Source organism: Nelumbo nucifera, chromosome 4 (assembly GCF_055504915.1).
Source record: "Nelumbo nucifera cultivar China Antique chromosome 4, China Antique-T2T, whole genome shotgun sequence".
NCBI lineage: Eukaryota > Viridiplantae > Streptophyta > Magnoliopsida > Proteales > Nelumbonaceae > Nelumbo > Nelumbo nucifera.
The window spans coordinates 19982246-19995276 of NC_142652.1; the positions used below are offsets into that span (position 1 = coordinate 19982246).

General features: G+C 34.2%; 1 protein-coding gene across 3 annotated transcripts; it reads right to left on the bottom strand.

Moving 5' to 3' along the window:
- Nucleotides 1–9475: 9475 nt before the first annotated feature.
- On the bottom strand, nt 9476–12795 carry LOC104597976 (F-box protein At5g39250-like). Of its 3 annotated transcripts, none has more exons than XM_010259800.3 (3): nt 12631–12795; nt 11822–11884; nt 9476–10477 (listed from the first exon to the last, which is right to left on the bottom strand). In XM_010259800.3, the coding sequence occupies exon 3, from the start codon at nt 10366–10368 to the stop codon at nt 9619–9621; it is 750 nt and encodes a 249-aa protein (XP_010258102.1). In that variant the 5' UTR covers nt 10369–10477; nt 11822–11884; nt 12631–12795; the 3' UTR covers nt 9476–9618. The 3 variants fall into 3 exon arrangements, with proteins under 3 accessions (XP_010258102.1, XP_010258104.1, XP_010258103.1); XM_010259802.3 differs by lacking the exon at nt 12631–12795 and adding an exon at nt 12532–12583; XM_010259801.3 differs by lacking the exon at nt 12631–12795 and adding an exon at nt 12197–12518.
- Between the last annotated feature and the right edge of the window lie 236 nt (nt 12796–13031).

A 13031-nucleotide genomic window follows, 5' to 3' on the forward strand; every position in this document is an offset into this window, starting at 1 on the left:
ACCGGATCAGATTAGATGGTCAGACCGGAAAAATCTGACCGGTTCCATTTTACCCTAGAACTATTATTTCATTAAAAACCGTTGATTTGGTTAGCAAATCATTAACCCCGGTAATCGAATTGATCAAACCGTTCAATAGTTTTGACCATTTTTTACCAGAACAGACTGTCCCTTCAATTCGAACCATCAAACCATTTAACCCAAGAATCAAACCCCTGACCAATTCGTTGTCTGATTCAGTTTTAAAAACCTTATAAAATACAAAATTTTACACTCTGGATATTTGTATTTATAATCCTTCCAAAAGTCTCAAACAATATTGCAGTGAAAGCTTGACGCTCTCTTTAGCTGCATGAAAATTTGGTATCTTCCAAATCCCAACCCTTTCCAGGTCAACTTTTTGAAGCTCAGTGGAATAAGGTCCCTCAGCCTTAAATACTTAGTCCCGCAATCCTTTTTATTTATTAAATTTTTTTAATCATATGTAAAGCGAAGCTGCACTCACTTGCCAAATTGGTTGTCCTTTAGTGCCAACAAGGACAAAACAGTCATATTGTGTACACGCTAACATCAAACTTGGCGAATGGAACTTCCAATTTCTCCTTTAGCAACAGTCACGATCATCTCTTGCTTACCGTGTGGCCGTGTCTTGAAAGAAATTGTCGCTCTAAAAGATAAAAAAAAAAAAAACAAAGAAGAGAAGAAACTTATTTATTTGAGCCTTGAAGCGACATTCAATGGCCTCAAAAATAGAATGAAAACATAGTAAATATGGGCGTTTTCATGGTTCTTTTTGGAATTATGGATTTGTATGACAGCAAATTAAAAAAAAAAAATGATCAAAAGCCAATCTAATAGCTTTGTGACTTTGTATTGCCCTAGTCTTCACTCTTCCCCAACCGCTATTCACCTCTTGTAATTTTTTGAGCTTTTTATTTAATAATCATTAGAGAGTTGGTGTCTATCTATAAAATGTGTTAAAAGTTTTAAAATATTTTTATATTATTTAAACATATTTGAGTTCGCTGCAGATATGAAATGTGTTGTATCGATATCTTATTCTTCCCTCATTTTTTACTTATTTTTTTTAATATTTCTTTGTAATGAGAAAATATAAAAGGGAATTATGGGGGTTCATGGTCCGGTTTGGTGCGGTTTAGAGAATTTGGGCTTAAGCCAATTAGATAGCTCAAATAGTTCCCCTAAAAATTAAAACCTAAAACTTTTATTTATTATTTTATTATAAAATAAAGAGTTCATTGCATATTTATAATTTTACGCATTCTATTTAGATATATTATATATAATGTTTATATATCATATATTCATATATATATATATATATATATATATAATTTTGATTTACAATTTATGGTTTAATCCGATTTATAAAATTCAATAAACCAAACTGAAACCGTAAACCACAATTCAGAAAATTCTCAAACCGAACCAAATCATTTATAGGTATAAATTGAACCAAACCATAAATTCGATTTTGCGGTTTGAACCATATAATGAACAACCCCTAAGGGCTACTACACACAGGTGCAACTGACATTTATAATACGGAAGTTAAAGTCTGCCCATGGATTAATGAAACTTTTATAGTTTCATCTCCTTAATATTGTTTAGTATCTTTCAAATGTGGTTGATAGGTTGTTCGTATGCCCAAATTTATGAGTTTGGTTCATTGAACCTTCCATCCTAATTATTGTCTTTTTGTAATAATCGCCAAAAGAAAGCTTAAAGGGCCCTAGACCTTGTCTCCATGAAAACAAGGTCGGAGGTTTGTCGGCTCAAACTTTGAAAAAATTCCGATTGACTGGTTGGACCTTCATCGTTGTAGGGATTCAACTATTTAAAATTTTTTCTTATGGCTCAGTTTGGATGGAGTACAAATAAAATAAATATGCACAATACAAATACGAATAAAATAATACAAAATATAAAAGTTTTGCATTCTAAATATTTATATTTATACTCCTTTCAAACTGAGCCTATGGGTATGGGTATTTGGTACAGTGGTGTAAACATGTATTGACACATCATGTATGTGTCATTTCAATTAAAAATATGTGTGTGTGAGAAATATCAAATTTCACGTTTTAGATAAAAATATTTTCAAACCATTTCAAATAAAAAAAAAAATCTCACACAAATTTATGTCGAACTCAAAACGTAACGGCAATGCAATATCATTGTGCAAACACCTCCTCAAGGGAAAAGAAATCAAATTTGCTCCTCACAGAGAATGGCCTCACACCAACGTCACAGTATATCACAGCCTTGTATTGAAAATAACTTCCTATGAATGAGAAAATCAAGTACAGGAGATTTTCTCAATACATGGCTGAAAGAGATGTGAGATTGGTGTGAGGCGCAATTTGTGAGGAACAAGTACCGGTTCAAAGAAAAAAAAAAAAAAAGGCTTAACATGCTACATTTTCAAATGCTTCTAAACAAGCAAGTTAGTGCAATTAGTAATTAATCAATTGGAAAGATGCTAATTAATCACCGGCGATTTGTCTATTCTTCTCTTTCTTCCAAGAAAACTATGATTAATTTTGTAATGAAAACAAATCTTCAATCGGTCCAAGAACAACAGTTGACATTTTTAAAAAATAGAAGAATAGCTGCATTAATATTATAAACATCTTAATTAATATATAAACGAAAACTTAATCCAAACGATAATTGAGATCATTGGATAGTGTCTAGTCTTTTATTTCATTAATTAACAAGAGCAAATATGTAACGCATTTCAACCATGCTTAATTAATGTTTAATCTACCCCCTTCTCGCCGGGCGGTCCGCGCCTAACAACTGCCTATTTATGGGCCTGAAAATGGAGTTTCGGAATGAAGAGACCAAGGTTAGCTTCCTTCAAAGGAATACTTTGACAAATGGAAATACTTAGTATTCAAATCTCATCCCATTGAACATTCTTTTTTGGCTCCATCATTGAATAATTCTTTCTCATTCTTAATTTTATATCATAATGGCTTATGTATAAGCAAGCAAATGAATAATGCAAGGAAGCATATCTGCAACAACCGTTCTTATCCCTTTTTGTTGTTCTTTTCTGTTTTAATATAATGTTTTAAAAACTGATTTAGAAGGCCAAACTATTTTTGCCCCTGCTCGTAGCCTATAATTTATAGTCATATTTGTTTAGGTTATGGTGGAGCTGGCCTCGGGTGTCACGTGTCACCTTCGCGGCCATCTTATCTCTTCGGCCACGTTAGCCCTACATCAAATGGATAAGCGCGACCAATGAAGGAGAACCCTGTACGGATCAAGAGGACAGCTCCGCTGGGGATTAGGTCTTATCCTGAAGACTTCGACGGACAACCTCATCCCGACATCCCCGAAAGCCTCATCTAAATAGGACATTGATCTTCGGCTATAAATAGGTAACCTCCGCTCAAGGTAAATGACTTTTGACTCTTCAACCTCCATACTATTGTATATTCTACTCGAACCGGCATTGCTCTCAATTGGTTGGCCCAATCACCCATCTTTTCTTATTGACTTAAGCATCGGAGTGCCTACCCGGGGAATCACTCATTGGGCCTCTGATCTCTTTCTTGGTTTCAAATCTTGCTGCACGGCTTCGTCCTTCCACCTCGGCCTTTCCCAGTTGGTAGGACTATTTGACTGGGTCCTCGATTTAGAATACCTCAGATTGGACAACATTAGATTGGCGTCATCTGTGGGACGCACAAAAAACCATCTCCCAGAACCTCTTTCCACGCACCCAAGACAATCATGCCTAGAAACATATCCGACCGCTTCGAAGCCCGTTCCCCATCTTGGGGTTCCCCCTCTCACCGCAACTCACCAACACCAAGTGCCACCAAGCTCCCTAGCAACGTTGAGAGCTTGGAAGCACCTTGGCCAACGAAGGCCAAAGACTTCGATCAACATAAGACTGAGGCCACTAAGGTAGAGACCTCGGCCAACAAAAACCAAAGACCTTGGTCAGCATAAGATCGAGGCCACTAAGGCAGAGACATCGACCAACGAAAACCAAAGACCTCGGTCAACATAAGACCGAGGCCACTAAGGCAGAGACCTCGGCCAACGATGACCAAAGACCTCTGTTAGCATAAGATCGAGGCCACTAAGGCAAAGACCTCGGCCAACAAAGACCAAAGACCTCAGTCAGCATAAAATCGAGGCCACTAAGACAGAGACCTCGACTAACAAACCAAAGACTTTGGTCAGCATAAGATCGAGGCCACTAAGGTAGAGACCTCGACCAACGAAGACCAAAGACCTCAGTCATTATAAGATCGAGGCCACTAAGGCAGATACCTCATCCAACGAAGACCAAAGACCTCGGTTAGCATAAGATCGAGGCTACTAAGACAGAGACCTTAGCCAACGAAGACCAAAGACCTTAGTCAACATAAGACCAAGGCCACTAAGGCAGGGACCTTGGCCAACAAAGACTAAAGACCTTGGCCAACAAAGACCAAAGGCCTCGATCAGCATAAGACTGAGACCACTAAGGCAGAGACCTTGGCCATGGCCAATTAAGACCAAAGACTTCGGTCAGCATAAGACCGAGGCCGCTAAGGCAGAGACCTCGGCTAACGAAGACCAAAGACCGATGCCACTAAGGTAGAGACATCGGCCAACAAAGATCAAAGACCTCAGTCAGCATAAGATCGAGGCCACTAAGGCAGAGACCTTAGCCAACGAAAACCAAAGACCTCAGTCAGCATAAGATCAAGACCACTAAGTCAAAGACCTTAGCCAACAAAGTTATAGCCTCCAAAAGTTTGTATATACATGTAATGTGCAGCCTGTGAGCTGGCAATTGGGTAGAACAAGTCAAGTATTCAATTGCTTAGGTCAGACAATTTTGGACCAAATCAATAATTTTTAATCAAAAGATGAGTTTGCTAAAACCGAACTTGGGATTAAGCCCCAATGACATTATAAATAATTCAACGGTCCAGGTCAAGGGCGGGTTGAAAACGTTGTGCTTTTATACACAAAAAAGATATTGGGGTGATTTTTTGTATTAATTTCTATATTTTTTGCACCAATGCAAATAAAATTGCACTGGAAACAAACCATGTCTAATTAAGTTGCAGATTAATTTGGAGTTCAGCATCACCAGCTGAAAATAAGTCCTCGACAATCCTCTGAACATTAAGAGCATTGCCATTACCTGTATCAGCATCAACGATGATCGGTATAAGTGGAGCAGCAGCATAGACGAACCAAGCCGTTTCCACCATTTCTGAAGGCGTTAGCAAGCCAAAGTTGGGTTAGCCGAGTCCAAATGAGAGAGAGAGAGAGAAAGAGAGAGAATGGTAATTAGTTGTTGGCGTATAATTAAGCCAATTTCTTAAACCTTAGGGGTAGTTTAAGAAATTTGCCCCTCACTGCCTAAACTAGTTGTTATATAGTTGTTGGGGGACAATATTTTCATTTTATTTTTCCCTAAAGTCAAAATACATAAATACCCCCCTATATAGTTGTTTATAACTGTTGGGGGTATTGTAACTCCCCCCACCGAAAAAAAAAAAGGTTGAAACTAGCTGTTGTGCGCTGGGCCGTGCTAGCTCGTGGGCCACGGGCTCCACTGCATGCAATGCGGACCATGCTAGCCCAGCCCACAGACGTGAAACACCAAGTCCGGCATGACCCATACAATTGTGTTATGTTGTGGCATGGCCCATGAACTATTGGACCAGGCTGGGCCGGACTAGCTGAAAATCGTGCCAGGTTGTAAATGGCTATTTAATTTTACACCCATTTGGTATGATTGCAAATGGATTGGATCGGATTCAGTAAATGATACATTCGATTCAATTTGATAAAAAAATCGATCGATCTGAATTTGATAAGAATCCATCGGATTTCCAAGATTATGATTAAAATTTGAATATCTTATCAGATATTTGATTCACATCCAATTCGAATTGGGTTGTGGTAAAAAAGCCTTTATGATAATATAATATTATTTATATAATATAATAATATATTATTATATAAATATATAATATTTCATAACTAACCGATCAGATCGGGTGGTGACGGATTTGATTTAGGGTATATGATCCGATTTATTTATTTCAGATTCGATTTATTAGGATGAAGGGAGTTACGGATTAATTTCAGATTCGAATCAGATCCGATTTATTTATTTGATTAATGAAATCATTTATGAGATTTTTTACCCAAAGCAATTATATACTTTGTTTTTATCTATTTGGAGGTTGTGGAACCCCTCCTCGAAGCATCCTATCTTGTTGTTTGCAATCTAGACAAATAACATAGTTCAAGGAGGAATCTGGCACAAAATGAACATGACATAGAACTGGGGTATATAGAGTTTACCCCATTTAATATTTTAACTTAAATAAAATCTTATCCGTCAGAACATCAGATTCTGATCAGACTCAGATTGGATTTTGGCATTAATAATTTAAACTGTGATTAAAATATTATATTTTATTAATAAAATAAATAAAAAATGAATCTCATGAATATTCTATTTATATGACCCCTTGTTAAATTATAACATTGAAACCAATTTTATTTATAAATAATGTTAAAAGTTTAAATGGTGTATGGTATAATTCATTCTACTATAGAGAGAGAGAGAGTAGTGACAATGCTATGTTGCTCATTTAAACTAGTCTCTCATTGCATTATTCTCGTCAAGTAGAAGACTTGTTTAAGTAGACATATATCAAGTTCGTCAAGAGGATGAGTATGGAAAATTGTAAGACATAGGTTAATTTTAGTGCCTCATTTTTATCTTAGTACAAGCAGGGACTCGTTTGATGCACAGATTTATTAAACGAAAGTTAAATAATAGAAACACATAAGAATATACAACTGTTTTGTATTTTTAATTTTTTAACTAATTAATAATTATATATATTTTATATATTATATTTACTAATTTCTTTACAATACAAACAACAACCTCACCAACTCGACCCAAGTTGGTCACTTTTCTAGTATTTTTATTCGGCTTTGGTTCAATAATTTTCCAACCCGACTAGGTTGGATCAGTTTCACTTTGGACATTTGTAAATCGATATATATATATAATTTTTTAATACGGGAAAGTGGGAAAATTCTCATATTTCTTAGTCTAAAATATTTTATATCATAAATTTAATTTTTAAAAAATGCCATTATAATTTTTTAAATCTAAATTTAATTTTTTTAGTTCAAATCTTTTGAACCAACCAACCAAATAAAAAATCAACCTAAACTGATACAATCTAAGTTAGTTTATTTTCACTAATGATTAGTCGATTTTGGGTGATCAACTCCCCAATTTGGCCAAGTCGATTGGTTGGTCAAACAACCTACAACCGAGCCGATCCAACCCATGAATACTCCTAATTTCAGCTAAAACAATGGGTTAATCTCTACTAAATAACAATAGGTTAATCCCCAATAATTATTGAAAATTTATAGCAAAAGCACACAATTATTGAAAGTATATTGATACTAAAAATACAATAATTACAAAATAACAATAAAATACTAAAAAATATATTAAATTAGTCAATAAATAGTTTAATCTTGAATAATATTTTAGTCTCTAATAAATATTAATCCATAATTTATAACAAAAATATAATAAATACAATAAATTAAATTTGAAAAGTTAAATTACAGTAGTTTAAACACCAATAATTATAAAAACATTTCTGTTAAATAACAAAACAAAAATAAATTTATACATAGTTATTGAAAATATATTTTTCACAAAGAAATAATAAATAACTACTGAAAATAAAATAATATTAATTTTAATATAGATAAATATAATATTAAATTTTTTCAAAGTTATTTTCTAGAACTATCATTTGATGTAAGTGAAACTAGTTATTACAATATTATTTAGTTATTTAAATAATATCATTATTTCAATTTTAAAACATTAGTTATTTATTGAATTTAATAATCTATAAATTATAATTTATACTATTACTACAGAATTTCGTTATTAATTTTATAAAATATTAAATTATTATTAATTTGAATATTATGTTATAACATAATTTGAATATTATGTTATATTTTGTTATTTAAAATACTTAGTTATTTAAACATTTAAATAATATCTAAATTATTTAAAATCTTGTTATTTGAATTTTGTTTACTTTAAAGTTATTACATAATATTATATATTTTATTATATAATTATGTAGCTATTTTTAATATTTTTTATTTAATATATTTAGTTATGGAAATATTTAAATAATATTTTATTTTTTTAATGTTAAACTTTTTTTTGTTTGAATAACATTTAAATTGAATCTTCCAAAAAATCACAATTTATATTATTAGTACATAATTTTGTGATGAATTTTGTAAAAATAAAAAATTATTAATAATATGAATATTATTAAATCTATTGTAATTATATTTTTTATTTTTAATAAATATTTTAAAGTTATTATATAATTTTGTTAGAATATTTAAATAATTTTAAAAATTTTTAATTCAAACCTTCTTTAGATAGATATAGATAAAAAGTGGGGGAGAGGATAAATACGAATTAGAAATAATTTAGGAGATACACTCTCTACTAAATTAGAAATAATTTAGGAGATACACTCTCTACTAAATTAGAGACAATTTAGGATATAAATAAGAATTAGAGATAATTCATGAGATAAATAAGAATTAAATATAATTTAGGAAAAAGTGGGGAAGATATTTAGGAGAAATTTTAAGAGCGGATATTATTTAGGCTATTGAGAACGTATGGTAGAGAGAGATTTTAGGTAATTATTTATGGAAAAGAAAAACATGTCATTGGTTGTTTCAACAATGATATGGAATAAAAAAATAAAAAGGAGAAAAAAAGAGAAAACTTCTGCTGTGTTAATATATATAGACTGTATAATGCTGTTATGTATTGATTGTTTTATGCGCTGCAATAATTTGATCCAATATCAACTTCACTGTTGTCAATCCAACCAATTTTCTATCCGCTGGAAAACAATAAGAAAATTGTCAAAACACTACATGGAGTTTTGAGGGGGAGAATATCGAATACTGAGTAAATTATCTGCACCTGATGTTCTTAGTGTGGACTACTACACATGATTTTATAGATAATCTCTATGTAATAATATAGTAAGAAATTAAAATATTTTTGTTTAGAATTTTATTAACAATTATATCCACAACATCGAATTTACTTCTCATAAAGTGCGCCTCACACCAACTTCACAGAACATTGGCAACCCTGCATTGAAAACATCTTCTCATGAATGACAGAATCAAGTACAGGAGCTGTTCTCTATGCACGGCTGAAAGCACTATGAGATTAGTGTGAGGTGCATTTTGTAAGAAGCAAAATCCGGATTCAGTGCAGAACACACCTAAGGAAGTATGGTGTGGTTCAACCATGTGATTTCAACCACACCCTAGTAGAACCCAATGGTACACCACATGCCTACGAGTAAGCAAGCCTGCCAGAGAGAGAAAGAGAGGGAGATTTGCAATAAATAGGATATATATATACAAAGTCCTCAATTGAACAAGATATTGACATGGTAAACTGTTCACATTGCACAGCCCCGCAACACTAGACAGAAATAGATACACATGAACGATTAAATCTCACTTCCAATCAAGCATATCCAAGAGCCACAGAACTTCTTCCTCTGAGTTTGCAGCGTCACAGAAATCCATCTCAATACCGAAGACATCAATGACCCCATCCTTACCATCTTCCATGAACAGCAAGGATATCCAAGCTCGAATACCTGAGACAAACGGATAAATTGGCGAGAAGTCTAGATAATCAAAGGCGAGGGCTCTGTATGCTGTCCGATCAATGTAATCAAACAGTGCTTTGTTGATAATGCATGCAACCTTGTTGGTATCCCTGCGGCCTACAAGTACAGAAACGCTGACAGTCTGGCTTAGAGGTACAGTAAGCCTTGGTTCCACAGGGACTGTCATCTTGTATTCTGGGCCCTCCAAGTGAAACTTCAGCATCTCAGAAATGCCAGCCGGCAAGGTCTTGATTCCAGTTCGAAGAACAGGGCCAGTGATCACTTCTGAAAAAATTATCCTCTCTTCTGCCCAGATGTCAATGTAGAATTCCAAATCATCAAAGGAAAGCCTTGGGGGAAGGAGCATTCTGCGGCTATGGCGTTTATAGAAGGTTCGGTAGAACTTCTGGTAGGTCAGAGGGGGAGGGGTAGGTCTCTTGCAGATAGAAGGCCATCGCTTAACACAGAGGCATTTCCAGAAATAATCATCTCTGGCTATGTCCCTCCACTGCCGACATACCCGCATACAGGAAGCCAGGTCTTTCCCATCCAGTAGGGGAAATACAGCCTTTAGGACCTCCTCATATACCATCTTCAACTTGCACTATTGGTAGATGAGAAGCAAAGAGCAGAAACACAGTTCCCGCGGAGGGGTTATAACATTGGAGAGGTCCAAAGCAATGAGTTACTTGGGTTAGATCCTGAAGGAACAAAAACAGTGGGTTCAGAAACAACTGGTTTCGGTATCATATACTTTTGAAAGGTGTAATCAGACTTGAAAAATAAAAAGACCAAATACATAAAAATATCAAGGTGCTATAAGAGAACAGGTTGCACTTCTTTTCCCTAATTGACAAGGGAACACCATGCATTTATTTAAGAGGAGGAAAACATTACAATCAGAAGTTTCTAACGTTAAGCCTTGTTTCTAGGTATTATAAACATGTAATGTGTTCCACATGGCTGCTCTGCCAGATATTTATTATTTTTTGCAAGAACAAGGAACAAAATTGAACACCAAAAAAATCAATAGGTAACTTGATTTTATGGTTGAGTACTTGAAGAAGTGCTGCATTCAAAACAAAAATTATATGAGTATTATTTGAAGTGCCCCTTTTTTAATCAAAATGACCATGAATTGCTGTGATCATTTCAAGATTTAAACCTTGCTAGTACTAAGTGTATAAAGCATTAAATCGCCCTATTTTCTCACTTCTCAGACCTCTGGAATGTTTGATGTGGGGCATAAGAGTGTGTTCCATAGATCAAATTGAGTCAGTTGAAAAGGAATAGAATGTGATTAGGAAGGTCATGCTCCGGATTCATTTTGATCAGTCTCAGGTGTCATTCTGATTGCCACAACTTGTTTTGCCATAATATGCATCCAAGTGTGTATCCATACCATCTTCATGTAATCTTTGTTTATAATTTACAACACAAAGTATGGAACTTAGATGTTGAGTCTTCCTTTGTGGAGCTTTGCATTATAAAGTTAATCCTTTCCACAGATGCATTCTAACCAATATAATATTTGGCGACCATATGTATGTATTTGCAATTCCTTGCCAGTAATCGTGATATGTTATAGTTTTCTCTAACACAAACAAAATTTTAACTATCAATTATCAAAAGACCTTTTTGCCTTTTACTATTTTGAGGAGACAATGAATTCATCATATCGAATTACCAGAAAAAGAAAACAAGAAAGCAGGGTTTGTATTGTAGCACTAACATTCCAATTTGGTGCATTCTGTTAGTATCTTAAGATCACAATCTGAACTTTTAACATTCCATGTATCACATCCTAAAGTCATACGATCCATGTGAAGATTTTTAGGACACTAGTTAAGGAAAGAATTTTAATATTTGATATAAATAAATTCAATCAGTTCTTGCAAAAGAATGTAAATCAATTCATTTTTCACGTAAGGTCAAGGGGATAAAAGAAGAAATTAAAATATTAGGACAAGGCAAATGCGAGTCTCATCATCTCATGCCCAGCCACGATGGCTAAATCCTAAATGAAGGAAAAGGCACGAACTTACCAATCGCAAATAGAAATGTTATCTCCCTTCGTTTGCGGAATCCTCTGCACTTCAATCCCAAACCTGGGTAAGAGAAGAAACAGAGTTTTTTAAATCAAAATATAAACACATGCTTCATTATTTAATCAGAGCAGAAATTACAGGTCGATTATAAAAGTACCGAAAAATATATAATAATAGAACTACTTCCTTAGTTGAAACGAATAAAAAACAAGTTTTCAATTAAAAAAAAATACAGTATCAATAAGAGTTCATCCATTTCAGCCAAGAAAAGAAAAGAGAGAACCATCTGAAGTGTGAAAATGAAAAGAATGAAAAGCGAAAAATCAAAGCTTCTCAAGAAGAAAAATGCCTTCTTTTACAAAAAGAACATACCATTACATAGCAGAAATATTACTAGAACTGGTCCAGACACCGACTCATACTTACAGACGTAACACTCATGAATAATTTCAATGCCGAGGTCAACAGAAATGGAAAAAAATACTGAAAGATCAGAAACAGGAAAAGAAAACAACAATTAAGGATAGACTTCGATTACAAAAGGAATATAACAAAACATTGGATCCCTCCAAAACCTGAACAAAAGAATACAAAGAAATTAAGAAGAAAGAGGAAGAAATATGGGAATTAAAACTCAATGAAAATTAGAAAATTAAATAAAAAAGCACCAAATTCATCGTGGCAATAGCAAAATTAAAAGCCCTCACATCAGAAGATACAAAACCGAAAATGGCAATCACGAAGATGCGGTCCGAACAAAATAATAGGAACAGAAACAAAATTTCGAAGAGATTCAAACTCCTCACCATTTTCTCTCCGGTCGAAACGGTAAACCCTAGATTCCGTTGGACCGAGAAAGGGATCCGTCTTATCCAACAAACGAAAGAAATGGAAAAGCTATTTAAGTATAAATCTCCAAGCTTCCAAGTTCCAACCCAACTCTTCCTTTCTTCCGGTTTCTAGTTCCTACCCGTTCGTAACATCCAATAATAAGATGGTCTCGGTTCGGGTTTTGAACGTTACGGACCCCACTACGCTCGACGTGTAGGAACCGTGTTGGGTCAGCATCTTTGCGGGGGACGTTCATCCACCGGGGATTAAGAAATGCACGGGTGAGAATAAAAGGAGACAACTTAGATGACGTCATAAATTTGGAAAATGTCAATTCTAACCCTACCCTCCCTAATTATCTTCTTTTTTTGGATAA

Bases quoted from the DNA above. Each gene is read 5' to 3' on its own strand.
- LOC104597976 (XM_010259800.3), bottom strand. From the start codon at position 10,368: ATGGTATATGAGGAGGTCCTAAAGGCTGTATTTCCCCTACTGGATGGG.